This window comes from Scyliorhinus canicula, chromosome 6 (assembly GCF_902713615.1).
Source record: "Scyliorhinus canicula chromosome 6, sScyCan1.1, whole genome shotgun sequence".
Classification (NCBI taxonomy): domain Eukaryota; kingdom Metazoa; phylum Chordata; class Chondrichthyes; order Carcharhiniformes; family Scyliorhinidae; genus Scyliorhinus; species Scyliorhinus canicula.
This window is the reverse complement of record NC_052151.1, coordinates 121,637,230-121,656,764: the sequence shown is the minus strand read 5'-3', so window position 1 is coordinate 121,656,764 and position 19,535 is coordinate 121,637,230. Positions and strand designations below refer to the sequence as shown.

Genomic DNA, 19,535 nt, shown 5'->3' with positions numbered 1-19,535 from the left:
TCTCCAATCTATCTATATTTTGCTGTATTCTCTGACAGTCCTCCTCGCTATCTGCAACTCCACCAATCTTAGTATCATCTGCAAACTTGCTCATCAGACCACTTTTACCTTCGTCCAGATCATTTATGTATATCACAAACAGCAGTGGTCCGAGCACGGATCCCTGTGGAACACGACTAGTCACGTTTCTCCATTTTGAGACACTCCCTTCCACCACTACTCTCTGTCTCCTGTTGCCCAGCCAGTTCTTTATCCATCTAGCTAGTACACCCTGAACCCCATATGACTTCACTTTTTCCATTAACCTGCCATGGGAAACTTTATCAAACACCTTACTGAAGTCCATGTATATGACATCTACAGCCCTTCCCTCATCAATTAACTTTGTCACTTCCTCGAATTCTATTAGGTTTGTAAAACATGACCTTTCCTGCACAAAACCATGCTGCCTATCACTGATAAGTCTATTTTTTTCCAAATGTGAATAGATCCTATTCCTCAGCATCTTCTCTAACAGTTTGCCTACCACTGACGTCAAGCTCACAGGTCTATAATTCCCTGGATTATCCCTGCTACCCTTCTTAAACAAAGGGACATTAGCAATTCTCCAGTCCTCCGGGACCTCACCCGTGCTCAAGGATGCTGCAAAGATATCTGTTAAGGACCCAGCTATTTCGTCCCTCACTTCCCTCAGTAACCTGGGATAGATCCCATCCGGTCCTGGGGACTTGTCCACCTTAATGCCTTTTAGAATACCCAAAACCTCCCCCTTCCTTATGCCGACATGACCTAGAGTATTTAAACATCCATCCCTAGCCTCAACGTCTGTCATGTCCCTCTCCTTGGTGAATACCGATGCAAAGTACTCATTAAGAATCTCATTCATTTCCTCTGACTCCACGCATAAATTCCCTCTTTTGTCTTTGAGTGGGCCAATCCTAAAGGCTTTGGGATTTTCCTTAATCCTATTAGCCAAAGATATTTCATGACCCCTTTTAGCCCTCTTTATTGCGCGTTTGAGATTTGTCCTACTTTCCCGATGTTCTTCCAAAGCTTCATCAGTTTTGAGTCGCCTCGATCTTACGTATGCTTCCTTTCTCATCTTGGCTAGTCTCACAATTCCACCCATCATCCATGGTTCCCTAATCTTGCCATTTCTATCCCTCATTTTCACAGGGACATGTCTGTCCTGCACTCTAATCAACCTTTCCTTAAGACTCCCACATTTCAAATGTGGATTTATCCTTAAACAGCTGCTCCCAATCCACATTCCCTAGCTCCTGCCGTATTTTGTTATACTTGGCCTTTCCCCAATTTATCACTCTTCCTTTAGGACCACTCTCGTTTTTGTCCATGAGTAACTTTCTTCAGAACTCAATGAAAATAATAAGAGAAGAGAAGCAGAGGAGAAGAGAAAAATAAACACAAACTGAGTTGAGGGAAATCAAAATAGCAACTTGATTACAAAAGTCACAGGTAGTAAAGACGTCATATCTTGTTTCAAAATGTGGGTCAGGTACAGTGAAAAGCTTCTTGAACTCTGCCCCAGCACCATATTCTTTGACTCCTAATCTTGTGAACAGCCTGACATTTCTGTTTCAGTCATCCTAATAAGATTACTAAATTTTGGCTAATTTTCTGGTCTCTTAAGAACTTGGCTGAGATTGCCCAAACCTGTTTCGGCAGTTAACAGTTCTCACACTTTGAGCTTGGTTGAATTAAGGTTTTTCACATTGCTAACTAAGTCAGTCAGGTCTGATTATTTACTTTAATCTGTCTTAGGACAGAACCAAATGGCATTAGGCTTCAGCCAGCAATATTTGTATAGCATTGACTAACTATGCATGCATGTTCGCTATGCTAGAATAATGCTTTCATTTTCTTCTGTTCAGCCAATTTTGAAAGATGGGGATGTGGTCGATGAACAGACTGATAGGGAGAGACTTCGAAAGGTGTTGCGGAGAATGGGGAGGCTGAAGTGTCTCCGTGAGGTAAGAGTAGGAAATGTTGCAAACAGTTTCTGTCACTTAGCATAATTGGTATAAAAAGTAAATGTGAACTTGCAAGTTTCATTGAAAAGTTTGGATTGATTTTTTTGAAATACTTGAAAGAAATATTGAGGTAGTAGCACAATCTTGCAGTATTGGCTCCCTTCTTGAGCTTCAGTCCCCAGTATCATTTTCTGTTCCGGTGAAAGCGGCAAGTAGAGGGTTTCTGGAATGAGAGTACACGTGCATGTTCCTTGCTCGATGTGCACTGGATGTCAGCAATTTCAGCTCTGCAACTGGTCAGTAGGTGCAATTAGGCAGGATGACCCTTCTCTGATTTATTTATTTTTCCTTTCCTCACTTATTTCCTTTTTTTTAAAGAAAAGTCAGTTTGCTTTGTACGCTTGCTCTTCAAGTGATATGCAATAAAATCCCGCCATTCAAGGAGGTTGTATTCCCGCAGAATCTCACGAACGTTGAAATTGCGAACAGGGAATATGCTTTTGAAAAGGACTCGATTGAATAGGTTCCAGCTGTGCAAGGGCAACATTGGTTTGGGCAGTATTGTAGTGCAATACCTGTATACAACAGATGGGGGAGCCTCAGACACATCGGTGAAGATTTCAAATTGAATAGGGTAATAGGTTTGATGAAAGATCTTTTTACCATAGAATTTACAGTGTAGAAGACCATGCGGCCCATCAAGTCTGCACCGGCCCACGGAAAGAGCACCTTCCACCCTATCCCCATAACCCAGTAACCCCACCTAGCCCTTTTGGATACTAAGGGCAATTTATCATGGCCAATCCACCTAACCTGCACATCTTTAGACTGTGGGATGAAACTGGAGCATCCAGAGGTAACCCATGCAGTCACAGGGAGAACGTGCAGACTCCACACAGACAGTGACCCAAGCCAGGAAATTAACCTGGGACCCTGGAACTCTGAAGCAACAGTGCTGACTATTTTTGGTAAATTATACTTTGGTTGGGGGAGGGGGAGCAGAAGACCCAAATAATTTAAGTATTATTTCATCAAGGTGGTGTCACCATGAATGATAATTAGGTATTTTGATGGGACATTTTATTATATAAAAAAACACTCCAACCCGCTATTCCCTACCCTTCTACCTACTTCCAATCACCCTACAGGTCCACCACTACCCTGGTTTCTCTTGTCTACGCTTGACATAGCAACCAGGTGAATTTACTCCCTTCCTGACTGGATACCTTGGAGCCTTTTAGGCGCTCGCAAACTCTTGTTAATGTGGCCCAACCATCAAGGTGGTTTGAGCTTCTGTGGTATCGTGGCTCCTTTAAGGGAGCCGGCATGACGGACCATGTGACTGGCTCGGGGCCAATTGCGCAGGAGAGCATGTACCCCGGGCAATAGTGAGCAAGCACGAGGCCTGAGCAGTGTGAGCCCCGGAAACGAAGAGATAAGACCCATCGTATGGTGTCCTGTACCTGTGTATATTCCAGCCTTTGCTTTTTGTCAATAAACCCCTTTTATTACTCATGGAAGCTTCCAGAGTGTTGTCTTGAGCCACCACATTGACGATGAGGTAAAAGGTTTCATTGCAGCCAACAGTACTTTGCGATTCGAAGGGTGAAGGAAGGAGCAATTAAGAAAAAAGAAGGATGAACGAGAGTTGGGAAATATTATAACGTGAGTGAAAATGCATATTATCGATAAACGTCAAACCAGTAAACTGTTTGACCAAGGGATTGAAGTTTGGAGCCAGTACATCAAACGGCCAGTATATGTGAAACAGTTCCGGTATTCCTTCACCACGAGCGAGATCACAAGGGAAGTCGAACAGAAGATGATGCTTCTGACAGTTTGTGGCCCCAAAATTCTAATTTGGTTAGTGAGCGAATTGCATTCGCCATAGTAGGACGACCCCATACCACCCTATACCCAATGGGTTGGCCAAGAGGACTGTGCTTTCCTTTAAAACTCCATGAGGAAACAATCTGACAAATCTCTACGCCAGCGGCTTGCTAATTTTCTGCCATCGTACAACTCAACCCCCCAGGGTTACACCTGCCGAGTTACTGATGGGCCGTCGCCTCAGAACACGTTTGTATTTCCTAAATTGGCGGGGAGATTGGAGAGGTCTCTGGGCTACGCAGAGGGGCAACAGATCATGCCAGTTGGTGGACCCGATCTTAATTTGGAACTTTGCCTCGGGTCCACTATGGTTAGCTACGCAGATTGTGCCTCAGTTTGGGCTTGGGTCATAATTGATGAATGTAAGTGGAAAGAACGTCAAAAAGTATATTGACCATTTGAGGACCCTGGGGACAGCAAACCCCATTTCAGTGCAGGCAAATCCTACTGGTGTTCTCGACACTCCAGTGACTGTTCCTGAGCAGAGGGAGCTGAGAACTCCCAAGTTAACCCTACCAGCTGTTCGTTGGAAGCCGGTGAGATCAGTTCCCCTTCCAAGGAGACGTTACTTCTTGAACTGTCATCGGCCACTGACAACGTGACTACCTTGGAGGCTGTCGAGCCTGTAGGAGAACAAAGGAGGTCCGGGAATCTCCCAATATCTTTTCCAAGTATATAGAACATATACATAGTTTTTATGTGAAATATAATGAGGACTTGAAGGGGAGGGATCTGGTAATGCAGCTGCGTTAAGGGAGTGGTGCCACAGGACCGGCTTGGGGCCATTCGCGTGGACGCATGCAAACCATGGCCAATAACAAGTTTGCGTGGTGGCTTGGGCAGTGTGGACCCTGGAACCGAAGAGACAAGACCCATCCTATTGTGTTCTGTGCCTGTATTTACCAGCCTTTGCCTTTCATTAATAAACACCTTTGTTACTGCTGGAAACCTCCAGAGTGTTTATCGAGTAACCCCAACTTCTCATTGATGCTATTTGCGCACCACCTGCCCAATCACTGCAGAAAGTTAAAAACACTTCCCTTTAGTTTAAACTCGCTGAAAGTATGGCTGGGAATTTCAATTCTGGGTTGGGAACCTGCCTGACAGTTCAGTTTAAGGTCCCATCCCTGCACACCTTGTTCCAGACACGCCCACCCAGATTGTTAAAGGGCCAGGCTAATTGATGGCAGCGAGAGGGGTTCGCCATCCAAGAATGGGGCCGAAGGCTCCCGAGGGCTGGAGGGCCAAAAGGGGAGTCCCATCAGCCCCAACATATTGGCCGAGGTAGAAGCTGCCAAATCATGATGAAACCATGGAGAAGCGAACTTTGCTCGTGCGATGGGCCTTGCACGGTATGGAGTACAATGCACAGGTAAGTGAAAACGCGAGCCAGGAAGGTATGAATGGAGGGACTTTACTGTATTCTAGGCCCTCGGGCCTAAAATATGTGATTATATAATGTGATTTACTTTGAAGTCAAATGGTACCAATCATGTTGGGCATATCACAAGTGACCAAAAAGGTTTTGGCTGAACTCTTCTCTGGCCTTTGCGACATATTTCTTCAGAAAATGACTTTACTTTTACTTGTATTAGATTTATATTGAATTGCTAAATGTGTACCTTTATGATCTTTGTTCAGGACTGTGGTGCCAGTTTCACCAGTATAATGGGTTACCTCTATCATCTGAAGAAGTGTGGCAAGGAAGAATCTGAGCTGGTAAAACAATTATTTAAATGCCCGCACTGTGGGAAACTGTACAAGTCGAAGGCAGGCCTGGATTATCACTTGAAATCAGAGCATGCTCCGGTAAGTGTATGTATAATTTTCTTTTCCATGAAATTTATTTTCATCCTTCCTAGTTGCCAGTCTTGGCCGATATAGTAAGTAGATCTGAGTTAGAATTTTATGTCCACATTGATGAAGACTTTCTTGTGAAGACACTTTTGGTTTGAAAATGTTTTGCATGCACCTTAATGACACTTAATGAATTCCCCCTTAACTGTTCCAATTCAATAACAAAATCTAAGTAAAACCAGAAACCCCTTTTCAAAGGTGTGGCCGAGCACACTGCCTTCTTACTAGTATAAGATTTGTTAGCGATACTTTGTTTCTCTTTTCAAACAGCAATTATCTCAAGTTATCAAGTTAAGTCTGGAAACAACTTTTAAAATGAAGATAGAGAGGCACTTCTTTCAAACTGTGCAGTTCAAACCAGTCCAAACTCAAAGTGAAAGTAAAACTCAGAACCACAGCCCGGCTCCACCCACACAATGACATTACTGAAGCCATGTGATAAGACAAAAGCATTGTACCCTGTGTTCCACCCCCTCCCCCACTATACCCCTCCAGGTATTCACTACTCTCAGAACCATTGCTAAGGGTTCTATAGCCATGGCAAACAGTAATGGGGAGAGCAGGCTCCCGACAAAGACTAATGTATTCTGACCGAACTTGGTTAGTTCTTACATTTGCCACCGGGGCCTGGTACAATAGCCGAACCCACTCCACAAATCCCTGCCCAAACCCAAACCTGCCTAAAATATCCCATAGATACTTCCACTCCACTCGGTCAAAAGCCTACCCCACATCTATGGCAACTACCACCTCAGCCTCGCGCCCCTCTGCTGGCATCATAATTACATTAAGAAGCCATCTAATGTTGGATGTCAGGTGCCTGCCCTTTACAAATCCCATCTGATCCTCCCCAATTATCTCTGGGATAGTATCCTCTATTCGAGTGGCCAGGATCTTTGCCAATAATTTGGCATCTACGTTCAAGAGGAAAATTGGCCTGTACGATCCACAACTCTCCGGATCCTTGCCACGCTTCAGGATGAGAGAAATTGATGCCTGTGAAAGCGTGGGGTGGGGGGGGGGGGGGAAGAGAGAGAGTACTCCCAGCGCCTTGGACTCGTTGAAAGCCTTAACCAGGAGCGGCCCCAGTAACCCAGAGAACTTCTTACAAAATTCCACTGGGAATCCATCTGATCCCAGAGCTTTACCCGATTGCATTGCCCCAGTCCATCTATCACCTCCCCAAACCCAATCGGGCCCCCCAGGGCCTCCACCAACTCCTCATGTACCTTTGGGAACTCTAGCCTCCCCAGGAATTGATTCATGCCCTCCTCCCCAACCGGGGGTTCCAGCTCTTTTATAGCTGGCTATAAAATTCCCGGAACATTTCATTCACAGCCTCGGGTCCATCACCGTCTTCCCCCTCAAATCCTTTATTTTCCCTATTTCTCGCACTGCCTCCTGATTCCTCAGGTGATGTGCCAGCATCCTGCTAGCTTTTTCCCTATGTTCATATATTGCCCCTTTTACCCTCCTCAGCTGACCCACTGCCTTTCCTGTGGAAAGGAGCCCAAACTCCATTTGAAGTCTCTGACGTTCCTTCAAGAGCTCTTCATTTGGAGACTCTGAATATCTCCTGTCCACCTGTAAGAAATCTCCTACCAACCTGTTGAGCTCCGACCGCTCAGTTTTATCCTTGTGGGCTCGAATTAAAATACATTCCCTCCTAATGACCGCTTTCAGTGCCTCCCAGACCACCCCAGCTGCAGTCTCTCCCGTGTCATTGATCTTTATGTACCCCTGAATGGTCTCGCTCACAGATCTCCTCATCCACTAACTGCCCTGTATCTAGTCTCCACTATGGGGCTGGGGCATTCCCGTGCCTGCCCGTAGGTCCATCAGTGTGGTGCATGATCTGAGAGCACAATTGCTGAGTACTCAGTGTCCTCAACCCCTGCTAGCAGTGTTTTATCTATCATGCAGAAATCTATCCTGGAGTACGCCTTATGTACATGGGAGTAGAATGAATATTCCCTGCTCCTTGGACTCTCAAATCTCCACGGAACCACCCCTCCCATGCGCTCCATGATCCACCGCAGTTCCTTTGCCCTTGCTGATAGCTTCCCCGACCTAGCACTCGACCGGTCCAACCTCGGGTCCAGGATCATATTAAAGTCACCCCCCCATGTTCAGCTGGTGCAAGTCAAGGTCTGGGATCTTCCCCAGCACCTTCCTGATAAACGCAACATCATCCCAGTTTGGGATATATATTCACCAGCACCACTGCCATTGCCTCTAGCTTCCCGCTAACCATAATAAATCTGCCTCCCGGGTCTACCTCTATCCTCCCCACCTCGAATGTCACCCTTTTATTAATGATGATAGCCACCCATCATGTTTTAAAGTCCAGTCCTGAATGAAACACTTGCCCAACCCATTCCTTCTTTAATCTAATTTGGTCTCCCAGCTTCAGGTGTGTCTCCTGTAACATGGCCACGTCCGCTTTTAACTCTCTCAGGTGTGCGAACACACAAACTCTCTTAACTGGCCCATTCAGTCCACGCACATTCCATGTAACCAGGGCTTGTGCCCCCCTCCCCTGTCGGTCAGCCATGACCTTTCCTAGGCCATCTCCTAGCCCGGGTTCCGCACCTCAGTTGATCCGACAGCGACTGCCATCTAATCTCCATCTCCAGCCTCCTAACTGTCCCTTATCCATCAGCAGTACCTCCCCTGCCCACCCCACTTCGTCTTTCCTCAGCTCTCCTCACATTTTACTCCCGTGAACCAGCTATCCAGCTACCTCAACCTCCCACCCTCTGGCATCAAAAAGCCTGCCGACTGCCAGATTCCATGGCACCTAGCAATAACACAAGCACTCAACACAGTAACAACAATCCCAAAAAGAAAACAAACCATCCCCCAACGCACAGGGAACGAGGCAAACCCCTCCCCCTTTAACTGATTCTTATCAGTCCTATCACCTTCAAACAAAATCAAACACAATAGACGAAGCTTCAAGCAGCTTTAGCAAAATTATGCCTGCAAGAATCAACCATCTTGCAGAAACTAAAAACACCAAAACCCTTTTTCTTCCCAAACATCGCAACTTAACTCACAGAATTCAAAGACCAAAATTTTAAACGAGACAAAGCAAAACACCCTGTTCCTTCCCCCAAACTCAGAGCACCACAGTTTGAGTTTAAAAGTCGTTAAACCAGATTGCCAGATTCTAGCCCTCCCCCTTTGACCGATTCTTATCAGTCACATCACCTTCAAAGTGAATCAAACACAAAAGAAGAAGCTTCAAGTAGCTTAAGCAAAATTAGGCATGCAAGAATTAACCATCTTTCTTACAGAAAATAACACACCCCGTTGCAACTTTAAAGTTCTTTCCTCTGTCATCCATTACACAAGGAGAGAAAAGAAAAGAGAAAAATAAATTTAAAAGAAAATAAAACACCAAAACCCTTTTCTTCCCGAACATCGCAACTTAACTCACAGAATTAAAAGACTGAAATTTTAAACAAGACAAAACAAAACATAAAACCATTTCTCTCTCCTCCCCGCCACTCCATCCCTTCCCTCAAACGCAGCCCACCACAGTTAGAATTTAAAAGTCCTTAAGCCAGATTATTGTCTTTCATAAAAGTAGCCATCTCTTCCGGAGAATTAAAATACAGCTCCTAGTTCTTGTAGGTCATCCAAAGAAGCGCCGGATATAACAGTTTGAATTTAATGTCTTTCTCAAACAGAGCTGCCTTAACTTTGTTGAAATTTCTCTCTTTGCAAGTTCTAGTCCCCAGTCTTGGTACACCCGGATCTCTGATTCTTCCCACATGTGCTGTTTCGTCTGTCTGGCCCACTTCATGATCCGCTCCTTGTCGAGGAATCAATGTAGCCTCACCACCATGGCCCTCGGGGCTCATGACCCTGGGGCTTATGTACGAGCACGGTGCCCGGTCCACCTCCAGCAGCTTGTCAAACACATCGGCACTGATCATCTCCTGCAACATCTTCCCCACATACGCTCCCGCATCTGATCCCTCCTTTCCCTCTGACAGCCCTATGATTCGGATATTTTGCCTGCAAAACTGGTTCTCCAAGTCTTCTACTTTACCTAGCAGTCGTTTCTGGCTGTCTTGTAGTATCCTAATTTCCAAAGCCATTGCAGTGGATTCCTGCTCTCGTTCAGTCGCCAGCTCCTGCACCTTTAGAATCTCCTATCCCTGGGTCGTCATTTTCTCCTCGACCCGGTTAACCACCTCCTTAATCGAGGCTATCATCTGGGTTACGTCTTCTGTGCACCCCTTGCAATGCCGGATGACTTTGTCTCGTTACCATTGAGCTCGATGACCTCTGAGCCTTGCTTTCACTCATCTTTTGGTTTCTCCTTTTTCGACTCTTATTTGGACACGATTCCATAAATTGAGGGTCACCTCCTTTTCCTCTCCCTTCGATCAACTTGTGTTGAGAGATTTTCTGAAAAATCCGGTTTAAACACCATTTAAAAAAAATACTAAGAGCTGCTGAATGTGCGACTGTTTACTCCACGGCCGCCACCGTAAGTCGACAAAAGCATTTCTTAAAGGGACACTCCCATGACGACTATTTGAAGGGAAAGTATTGAACTTTAAAGCAAGATTGTGACTTCAAAACTCCCTCATCGGATTAGGAAATTATAGTATCAATGTACCAATGGGGCAGCACGGTAGCATGGTGGTTAGCATAAATGCTTCACAGCTCCAGGGTCCCAGGTTCGGTTCCCGGCTGGGTCACTGTCTGTGCGGAGTCTGCACGTCCTCCCCATGTGTGCGTGGGTTTCCTCCGGGTGCTCCGGTTCCCTCCCACAGTCCGAAGATGTGCGGGTTAGGTGGATTGGCCATGCTAAATTGCCCGTAGTGTTCTAAAAAGTAAGGTTGGGGGGGGTTGTTGGGTTACGGGTATAGGGTGGATACGTGGGTTTGAGTAGGGTGACCATTGCTCGGCACAACATCGAGGGCCGAAGGGCCTGTTCTGTGCTGTACTGTTCTATGTACCCAACTCTCACTACTGTTGCCTACCTGGCAGAGAGATCAGCAGAGATAACCAGAGGCTAGTGTGCTTCTTGTTGATAGTGCAATGGTTGTAATGTGACTTTTGTGCTAAAATGCATGTTTAATATGGCAACATTTTGTTACCAAATTCTTTGCTGGTCAACCAATTCTATGCTTTGGTGTCTCATTGACTAGTCACCGGAAACTACAGATGACGAAGCTGCTGAAAAAGAAAGTGAACCTGAAGTGGAGAGAACGTCCAGTGGAAGAGTGCGGAGGAGCTCTGCCAAGCTGGCTGCTTACCACCTGCATGAGATAGTAGCAGATGAACTTACTCGAGAGTGGCCTCGAAGGAAAATCCAACGGGACCTGGTGCCTGATGATGACAAGGTGCGGAAAAGGCTTGGGACTTGTTATTTATCCAGATAGGTTTGATCGATTGTTACAGGATCGACAATTTCCTCAATTTCTACTGTCACTTTTAATGAGTCTCAGAATATTTATAAAGAACATGAGGATTTTAAACCTGCACGTCCAATTCCCACTACTGTTTTTTTTTTTGAAATTTCAAAAGTTTATTATGGCATTGTTTGAAAATAATTTCATGTTCAATGTACTGAAGTGAAGAGGAAGTAAGTTTGCTTTTTTTCTTCATCCTCTTCTGAAAGTGGTGTCTCTTTCAAAGGGAAATGGATCTACACATGCCAGGATTTAGTGATACTTGACCCATTGGTATTTGGCTATTTACTACGTGTGAACCTAGACAATGAATGGTAATAGGTAACTGGCGAAGGATCAGAGGGCGAATATCACTGTAGGTGTTCTATGAATAAAAGAATCACTCCAATTAAGGCTGCTGGGGTCACGTAGTTTAGTGAATCACTCCAATTAAGGCTGCTGGGGTCACGTAGTTTAGTAAAGACTTGCACCAACGTTATGCAGTAAAACATATGTGAAAATACTTTGGCAGGAGCCTTATTTCCCCATCCAGATAGCTTGATGTTTGAGTTTTTTCTTCTCTGTATAGTACATAGAATTTCTCCTTTAACATGTCTCCTTTCCTCCAAACAAGAGGTGTGGCTAAGGGTACCCGCATTGGCTCCTAGTTTTGCCCCCAAAGATGTGCAGGGTAGGTAGATTGGCCACACTAAATTGTCCCTTAATTGGAAAAAATGAATTGGACACACTAAATTTTAAATATTTGCTTCCAATTTCCACCCCTCTATCACCTTCACATGGTCCATCTTCGACACTTCCCACCCCTTCCTTGACCTTTCTATTTCAATTTCTGGGGATATACTGTCCACTAGTATCCATTACAAGCCCACCAACTCCTAAAGCTAGCTTGACAACAGCTCATTACACCCCACTTATACCATTCTCCCAGTTCCTTTGTGTCTGATCTGTTCTGATGATGCCACTTTACAAATCCGTGCTGCTGACATGTCTTCATTCTTCCTTAATCGCGGTTTCCCATCCATTGTGGTTGACAGGGCTCTCAACCGTGTCCGACCCATGTCCCATACCTCTGCTCTCACCCCTTCCCCTCCCGGCCAGAACCAGGATAGTGTCCCACTATTAAAGCATGCTGTGATGGGGATGGGACTGAGAAGAAGAATAGGAACTCCAAAAGAGCTGAAGATCATTCAGAAAGTGGAGGTCCCTAGAGCGGCACGGTGGCACAGTGGTTAACACTGCTGCCTCACCGCTCCAGGGTCCCGGGTTCAATTCCAGCCTCTGGTGACTATCTGTGCGGAGACTGCACTTTCTCCCCGTCTGCATTGATTTCCTCTGGGTGCTCCGGTTTTCTCCCACAGTCCAAAGATGTACAGGTTAGGTGGATAGGCCATGCTAAATTGCCCCTTCGTATCCAAAAAAGTTAGGCTGGATTAATGGGGATAGGATGGAGGCATGGTCTTAAGTAGGGTGCTCGTTCTTCGATGGGCCGAATGGCCTCCTTCTGCACTGTAGGGATTCTATGAGGTCACGGACAGTACGATGGCGCAGTGGTTAGCACTACTGTCTCAGGGTGCTGAGGACCCGGGTTCAATCCTGGCCCTGGGTCACTTTTCGTATGCACATTCTCCCCTTGTCTGCATGGGCCTCACCCTCGCAACCAAAAGATCTGCAGGGTGATGGATTGGCCACCCCCCTTAGTTGGAGAAACAATGAATTGGGTACTCTAAATTTATGAAAAAAAGAGAAATTAGAGGCTTAAACTGTTATGGATTGTATTGCTAATTTATTTTTTAAATTCTTGTGTACTTTGCATAAAATCTAAACGTTATTTTAAGGATGCATAAAGGGGTTGAAGAAATATGGCTGCTGGTAGGTTTTACCACCATTCTGTTTTGAGTAAATTGGAAGATTATTTCATTCAATAAGATTTGTGATTTGTGCTACAAACGTGTAAAGTAGGGTAGCACGGTGGCACAGTGGTTAGCAGTGCTGCCTCACGGCGCTGAGGACCCGGGTTCGAATCCCAGCCCCTGGGTCACTGTCCATGTGGAGTTTGCACATTCTCCCTGTGTCTGCGTGGGTTTCACCCCCACAACCCAAGGATGTGCAGGGTAGGTGGATTGGCCACGCTAAATTGCCCCTTAATTGGGGGGAAAAAGTTGTGTAAAGTAAATTCATGTATGTAAGATCAAATTGACATATACCTATAGAAAGATAATTGACATTGAAGTGTATTCCTTGGTGTGAAGTAAGAAAGTTTTTTTGTTTTTTGCAACTTTTGCATTAAATGCAAAGGATAGCTGACAAAATAAATAGATGGCTTCATGTTTGATTGTAAAACTTGAGTTGATCAAAATCATAGCTGCCTTTTCCATTGATTTTTTTTGATACATTTTATAAAAAAACAAGTAAGGGATGTCAGATTGAGGGAATGGATTCTACTTTCTCTGTTCTACCTTTGTACCCAGGGAACTTCTTAAGGTTATTCAAAGCTAAGTTAAAGGTCAGTCAGAGCAGACACTGAGCCAAACTCCACTCTGTTTCAGCGAGTCTTAATTTCTGGAAAACCAGTTCAATATAGGATGCATAGTTTATCTCTTTCCAAATCTCTCTTGTGGGTCTGACTTTTCTAATATTTACAACTATTGGCCGTTTTATGTATGTCCTTTGACCCAGAGGGTCATGGTCAACAGAGAAAAAAGACACTGATCAAATCAAGTTGGGCTGAATTCAGATTTGTGTGCGAGAAGTGGAAATGTCTTGTTCTACCACACTGAATTTTATCTCCTAGAATTTGTCTTTTCAACAACATTTTCCAACAACTGTTTTTGGTCTGTTTTTGTCAGACAAACGTTTTGTCTTTGAAATGGTGTAATTTTTGCCATTTTCCTTTCCCTCAGTTAAAGTACACGCGACCTGGTTTGCCTACATTCAGTCATGAAGTGCTTCGCAAGTGGAATCATGAGATGAAAACCTATAAGAGAGTGCAGTGTCCAAACAAGGTAAATACAGTATCCACTTGTGTATTTTGGTATAGGTGGTTGGAAAGAAATGCCACTTTCGTCACCTCGTCACTGTAGAAGACTGCTCTACTTTGCATCAGGATATAATGTTGTCTCAGTCACAGGTTTATTGTTCAGCAAACGTTTTGTGCAAGTTTCCTTCCACAGTAGAATGCAAGCCCATTGTACTTCAAATAAATTAAGTGTATTCAGCACTTTGAAGTGTTTTGAGAAGAAGTATCACTTTCATTCAGTTTTCAGGCTACGGTCATCCCGTTCTCCAATTTTCCTTTTTGTTTAAAGTTGGGTAATTGGGAGGAATCTTTGTGCAACTTATTGATAATCAATGCTTACATATCTTATATTGATTAGATTGAGCTAGCATTTGGAATTAACATATTGCCCTCAGGGTGGCATGGTGGATCAGTGGTTAGCACTGCTGCCTCACGGCACCAAGGACCCCGGTTTGATCCGTGACCCGAGTCGCTGTCCGTGTGGAGTTTGCATATTCTTCCCCTGTGTGCGTGGGTCTCACCAACCAAAGATGTACAGGCAATTTAGCATGACCGATCCACCTAACCTGCATGTCTTTGGACTGTGGGAGGAAACTGGAACACCCGGGGAGAACTGGAGACATGGGAAGACAGTGCAATCCCCATACAGACAGTCACCCAAGGCCAGAAGTGAACCCGGGTCCCTGGTGCTGTGAGGCGGCAGTGCTAATGTTCCAAGAGGGAGATATTAGGAAATTGGGTCCAGAAGTCGTGTCAGAGATGTCGCAGGCAATTTGGGGATTAACAGACTGAGGGGAAACAATACTAGCACGAAAGTCAGGGATACGCCCACGCCTGGCCTGAGTTAGATTGTCTCATTCAGATTTAAACCCATTAGTGGGAATATGCAGACTGCCCCTATTCAGCCAGGTTGAGTCACTCAGGATCCATTGTCCTTCGGGACATTACTGTCTGCCTCACCAGCTATTGGCCCAATACAGAGACTGATGGCCTCTTTGTCCATCAATGGGAGGTTAGTTGCATATCAATAGCATGGTTTTTAAAAATATTTTATATTCCCCTTTTTCACATTTTCTCCGAAATTTACACCCACCAACAATAAACAATAATCAGTAACAAATATGTCAAACCCCATATCAATAACAACAATCCCATCCTCCCACCAAACCCCAAACATTAGCCCGCCTGTTTACATAAACAAATGACAAAAAGGAATCACCCATAGTCACCCTTAATACACACAGCCCCTCTCCCCCCAACCCTCCCCCCCAACTAATGTTCGATTTTAACCAGTTCTTGAAAGTGCATAATGAATAATGCCCATGAACTGTAGAACCCCTCCCTCCTTCCCCTCAGTTCAAACTTAACCTTCTCTTTTTAAAAAAATATATTTTTATTCAAAATGTTTACATCATAAATACCAGAAAAGAAAAATAGAAATAGAAGAAAAAACAACCCCCCCCCCCCCCCACCCCACCACCACCCCTGAACAAAACAGTGAAACAGCGAAAATAAGTAAACAACTAAACAATGCAATGTACAATGAACCATAACCAATGAACAATAATAGATCCCCAACCAAACATAAACAACGTTGCTGCTGCTACCGACCATCCCCTAACGCTCCGCCAGGAAGTCTAGGAACGGTTGCCACCGCCTGAAGAACCCTTGTACCGATCCCCTTAAGGCAAATTTCATCCTCTCCAAGTTAATAAATCCTGCCATGTCATTAATCCAGGATTCCACGCTTGGGGGTCTCGCATCCTTCCACTCAAGCAGAATCCTTCACGGGCTACCAGGGAGGCAAAGGCCAGGATACCGGCCTCTTTCGCCTCCTGCATTCCCGGTTCACCTGACACCCCAAATATTGCAAGCCCCCAACCTGGTTTAACCCTGGAGTTCACCACCTTTGATAGCGTCCTCACTTAACCCCTCCAGAACTCCTCTAATGCTGGGCATGCCCAGAACATGTGGGTATGGTTTGCAGAAGCGCCCCGAACATCTCACACACCTATGCTCACTCCCAAAGAACCGGCTCAGCCTTGCCCTGGTCATATGCGCCCTGTGCAGTAGCTTAAATTGTATAAGGCTAAGCCTGACGCAAGAGGAGGAAGAATTCACTCTTCCCAAGGCAGTTGCCCACATATCCTCATCGATCGGCATCCACAGTTCCTCCTCCCACTTACCTTTTAACTCCTCCACCAAAGCCTCCTCCTCCTCCTGTATCAGCTGGTAAATTGACAAAATCCTACCTTCTCCAACCCACACCACCGGCAACACCCTATCCTGGACCCTGGGCGCCGGTAGCAGAGGGAACTCCACCACCTGACGCCTAACGAACGCCCTTACCTGCATATATCGGAAGGTGTTTCCGGGGGGAGCCCGAATTTCTCCTCCAGTTCCCTAAGGCTCGCAAACTTCCCGTCGATGAACAGGTCCCCAACCCTCCGAATACCCGCCCTGTACCAGCTCCGGAACCCCCCATCCATTTTCCCCGGAGCAAACTGATGGTTCTCGCGTATCGGGGACCACACCGAGGCCCCCACCTACCCCCTGTGACGTCTCCATTGCCCCCAAATTTTGAGGGTCGCCGCCATCACCGGGCTTGTAGTGTACCTCATCGGAGGGAGCGGCAGCGGTGCCGTCACCAGTGCCCCCAGGCTCGTGCCCACACAGGACGCCATCTCCAACCTCTTCCAAGCTGGCCCCTCCCCCTCCAATATCAACTTACGTACCATCGCCACGTTGGCAGCCCAGTAATACCCGCAGAGGTTGAGCAACGCCAGCCCCCCCCCCCCCCCCCCCCCCCGTCCCGTCCCGTCCCGTCCCGTCCCGTCCCTGCTCCGCTCCAAAAACACCCTTCTCACCCTCGGGGTCTTCTTAGCCCATGATACTCCTGTTAACCCGTTTGAAAAAGGCCTTAGGGATCAGGATGGGGAGGCACTGAAACAAACACAGAAACCTCGGGAGCACCGTCATTTTAATGGACTGTACCCTACCCGCAAGGGAGAGCGGCAACATATCCCATCTATTGAACTCCTCCTCCATTTGTTCCACCAGCCCCATCAAGTTGAGCTTATGCTGGGACCCCACCTTCTAGCCACCTGCACCCCCAGGTATCTAAAACCCCTTCTGCCCCTTTTAGCGGAGGCTCACCAATCCCCCTCTCCTGGTCTCCCGGCTGCACCACGAACAGCTCACTCTTCCCCATGTTAAGCTTATACCCGGACAAAGACCCAAACTCCCTGAGGATCCTCAACACATCCAGCATTCCCCCCCACCGGGTGCGCCACATACAATAGCAGATCGTCTGCATACAACGATACCCGGTGTTCCTCTTCCCTCCCCCCCGGCACCATCCCCCTCCAATTCCTAGACTCCCTCAAGGCCATGGCCAGGGGCTCTGTCGCCAGCGCGAAGAGCAGGGGGGATAAGGGGCACCACTGCCTCGTTCCTCGGTATAGGCGGAAATATTCCGACCTCCTCCTGTTCATGGCCACACTCGCCACCGTGGCCTCCTACAGCAGCCTTATCCAGCTGATGAACCCCTCCCCAAACCTCCTCAGCACCTCCCACAGGTATCCCCACTCCACCTATCGAAGGCCTTCTCCGCGTCCATAGCTACCTCTGCCTCACCCTCCACCGCCGGCATCATAATTACATTTAGGAGCCTGCGTACATTGGTATTCAGCTGCCTCCCTTTCATAAAACCCGTCTGATCCTCGTGTGTAATCCCCGGGACAGAGTCCTCGATCCTTGTGGCCAATATCTTTACCAACAGTTTTGCATCTACATTGAGAAGCAGAATCGGCCTATACGACCCGCACTGCAAAGGGTCCTTGTCTCGCCTCAAGATCAGAGAGATCAGTGCCCCAGACATCGTTGGGGGCAGGACCCCCCCTTCCCTTGCCTCATTGAAAGTCCTAACCAGCAGCGGGCCCAACAGGTCCACGTATTTCCTGTAGAATTCCACCGGGAACCCATCTGGCCCCAGTGTCTTCCCTGCCTGCATGCTCCCTAGTCCCTTAACCAGTTCCTCCAACCCAATCGGCGCCCCCAGCCCCACCACCCGCTCCTCCTCCTACCCTCGGGAACCTTAGTCGGTCCAGAAAATGACCCATCCCCTCCTCCTCCGATGGGGGCTCAGACCGATACAGTCCCTCATAGAAGTCTCTGAAGACCCGGTTAATTCCCGCCGCACTACGCACTGTACTCCCCCTCCTTCCCTCACTCCCCCAATCTCCCTCGCTGCCTCCCGCTGCCTAAGCTGGTGTGCCAACATCCTGCTGGCCTTCTCGCCATACTCGTACACCGTCCCTTGCGCCTTCCTCCACTGCACCTCTGCCTTCCTGGTGGTCAACAAGTCAAACTCTGCCTGAAGGCTGCGCTGCTCCCTGAGTAGCCCTTCCTCCGGGGCCTCTGAGTACCTCCTGTCTATCCTAACCATCTCCCCCACTAGCCTCTCCCTCTCTCTCCTCTCCTTCCCTCCTTTATGGGCCCTGATGGCGATCAGCTCTCCCCTGACCACCGCCTTCAACACCTCCCAAGCCACCTCCCCGTTATCGTTGGTCTCCAAGTACCTCTCTATGCACCCCCGGACCTGCCCTCTAACCTCTTCGTCCGCCAGCAGCCCCACCTCCAAGCGCCACAGCAGGCGTTGGTCCCTCTCCTCCCCAGCACGAGGTCCACCCAGTCTGGGGCATGGTCAGAGATGACTATCGCTGAGTACTCCGTGTCCTCTACCCTCGGAATCAGCGCTCAGCTCATTACAAAAAAGTCAATCCGAGAGTAGGCCTTATGGACGTGGGAGAAGAATGAAAATTCCCTGGCCCCCGGCCTCGCAAACCTCCACAGATCTACCCCCCCCCCCCCCCCAAAAAAAATCTGGTCCATAAAATCCCTTAGCACCTTGGCCGCCGCCGGCTTCCTGCCCATCCTAGACCTAGAGCGATTTAATGCCGGGTCCAGCACCGTGTTAAAGTCCCCCCCGTTATCAAGCCCACTGTCTCTAAATCCGGGATCTGGCCCAGCATGCGCCGCATAAACTCCGCATTGTCCCAATTCGGGACATACACATTTACCAAGACCACCCGCACCCCCTGCAGCTTACCACTCACCATCACATACCTACCTCCGTTGTTTGTAACAATGCTCAGCGCCTCAAACGACACCCGCTTCCCCACCAAGATCGCTACCCCCCGATTTTTTGCATCCAGCCCCGAATGGAACACCTGCCCTACCCACCCCTTCCTTAGCCTTACCTGATCTGCCACCGGTAGATGTGTTTCCTGAAGCATGACCACATCTGCCTTAAGCCCCTTCAGGTGCGCGAACACACAGGCAAAG

General features: G+C 47.2%; 1 protein-coding gene across 2 annotated transcripts in view; it reads left to right on the top strand.

Moving 5' to 3' along the window:
• Positions 1 to 19,535, top strand: part of znf512 (zinc finger protein 512) — an 81,859-nt gene that overhangs the window by 44,024 nt on the left and 18,300 nt on the right. For both annotated transcript variants that reach the window (XM_038800036.1, XM_038800035.1), the window contains exons 10-13: positions 1,893 to 1,991; positions 5,523 to 5,690; positions 10,910 to 11,104; positions 14,074 to 14,175. In XM_038800036.1, the coding sequence (XP_038655964.1) occupies positions 1,893 to 1,991; positions 5,523 to 5,690; positions 10,910 to 11,104; positions 14,074 to 14,175 (564 nt within the window). The remainder of the gene's footprint in view (positions 1 to 1,892; positions 1,992 to 5,522; positions 5,691 to 10,909; positions 11,105 to 14,073; positions 14,176 to 19,535) is intronic.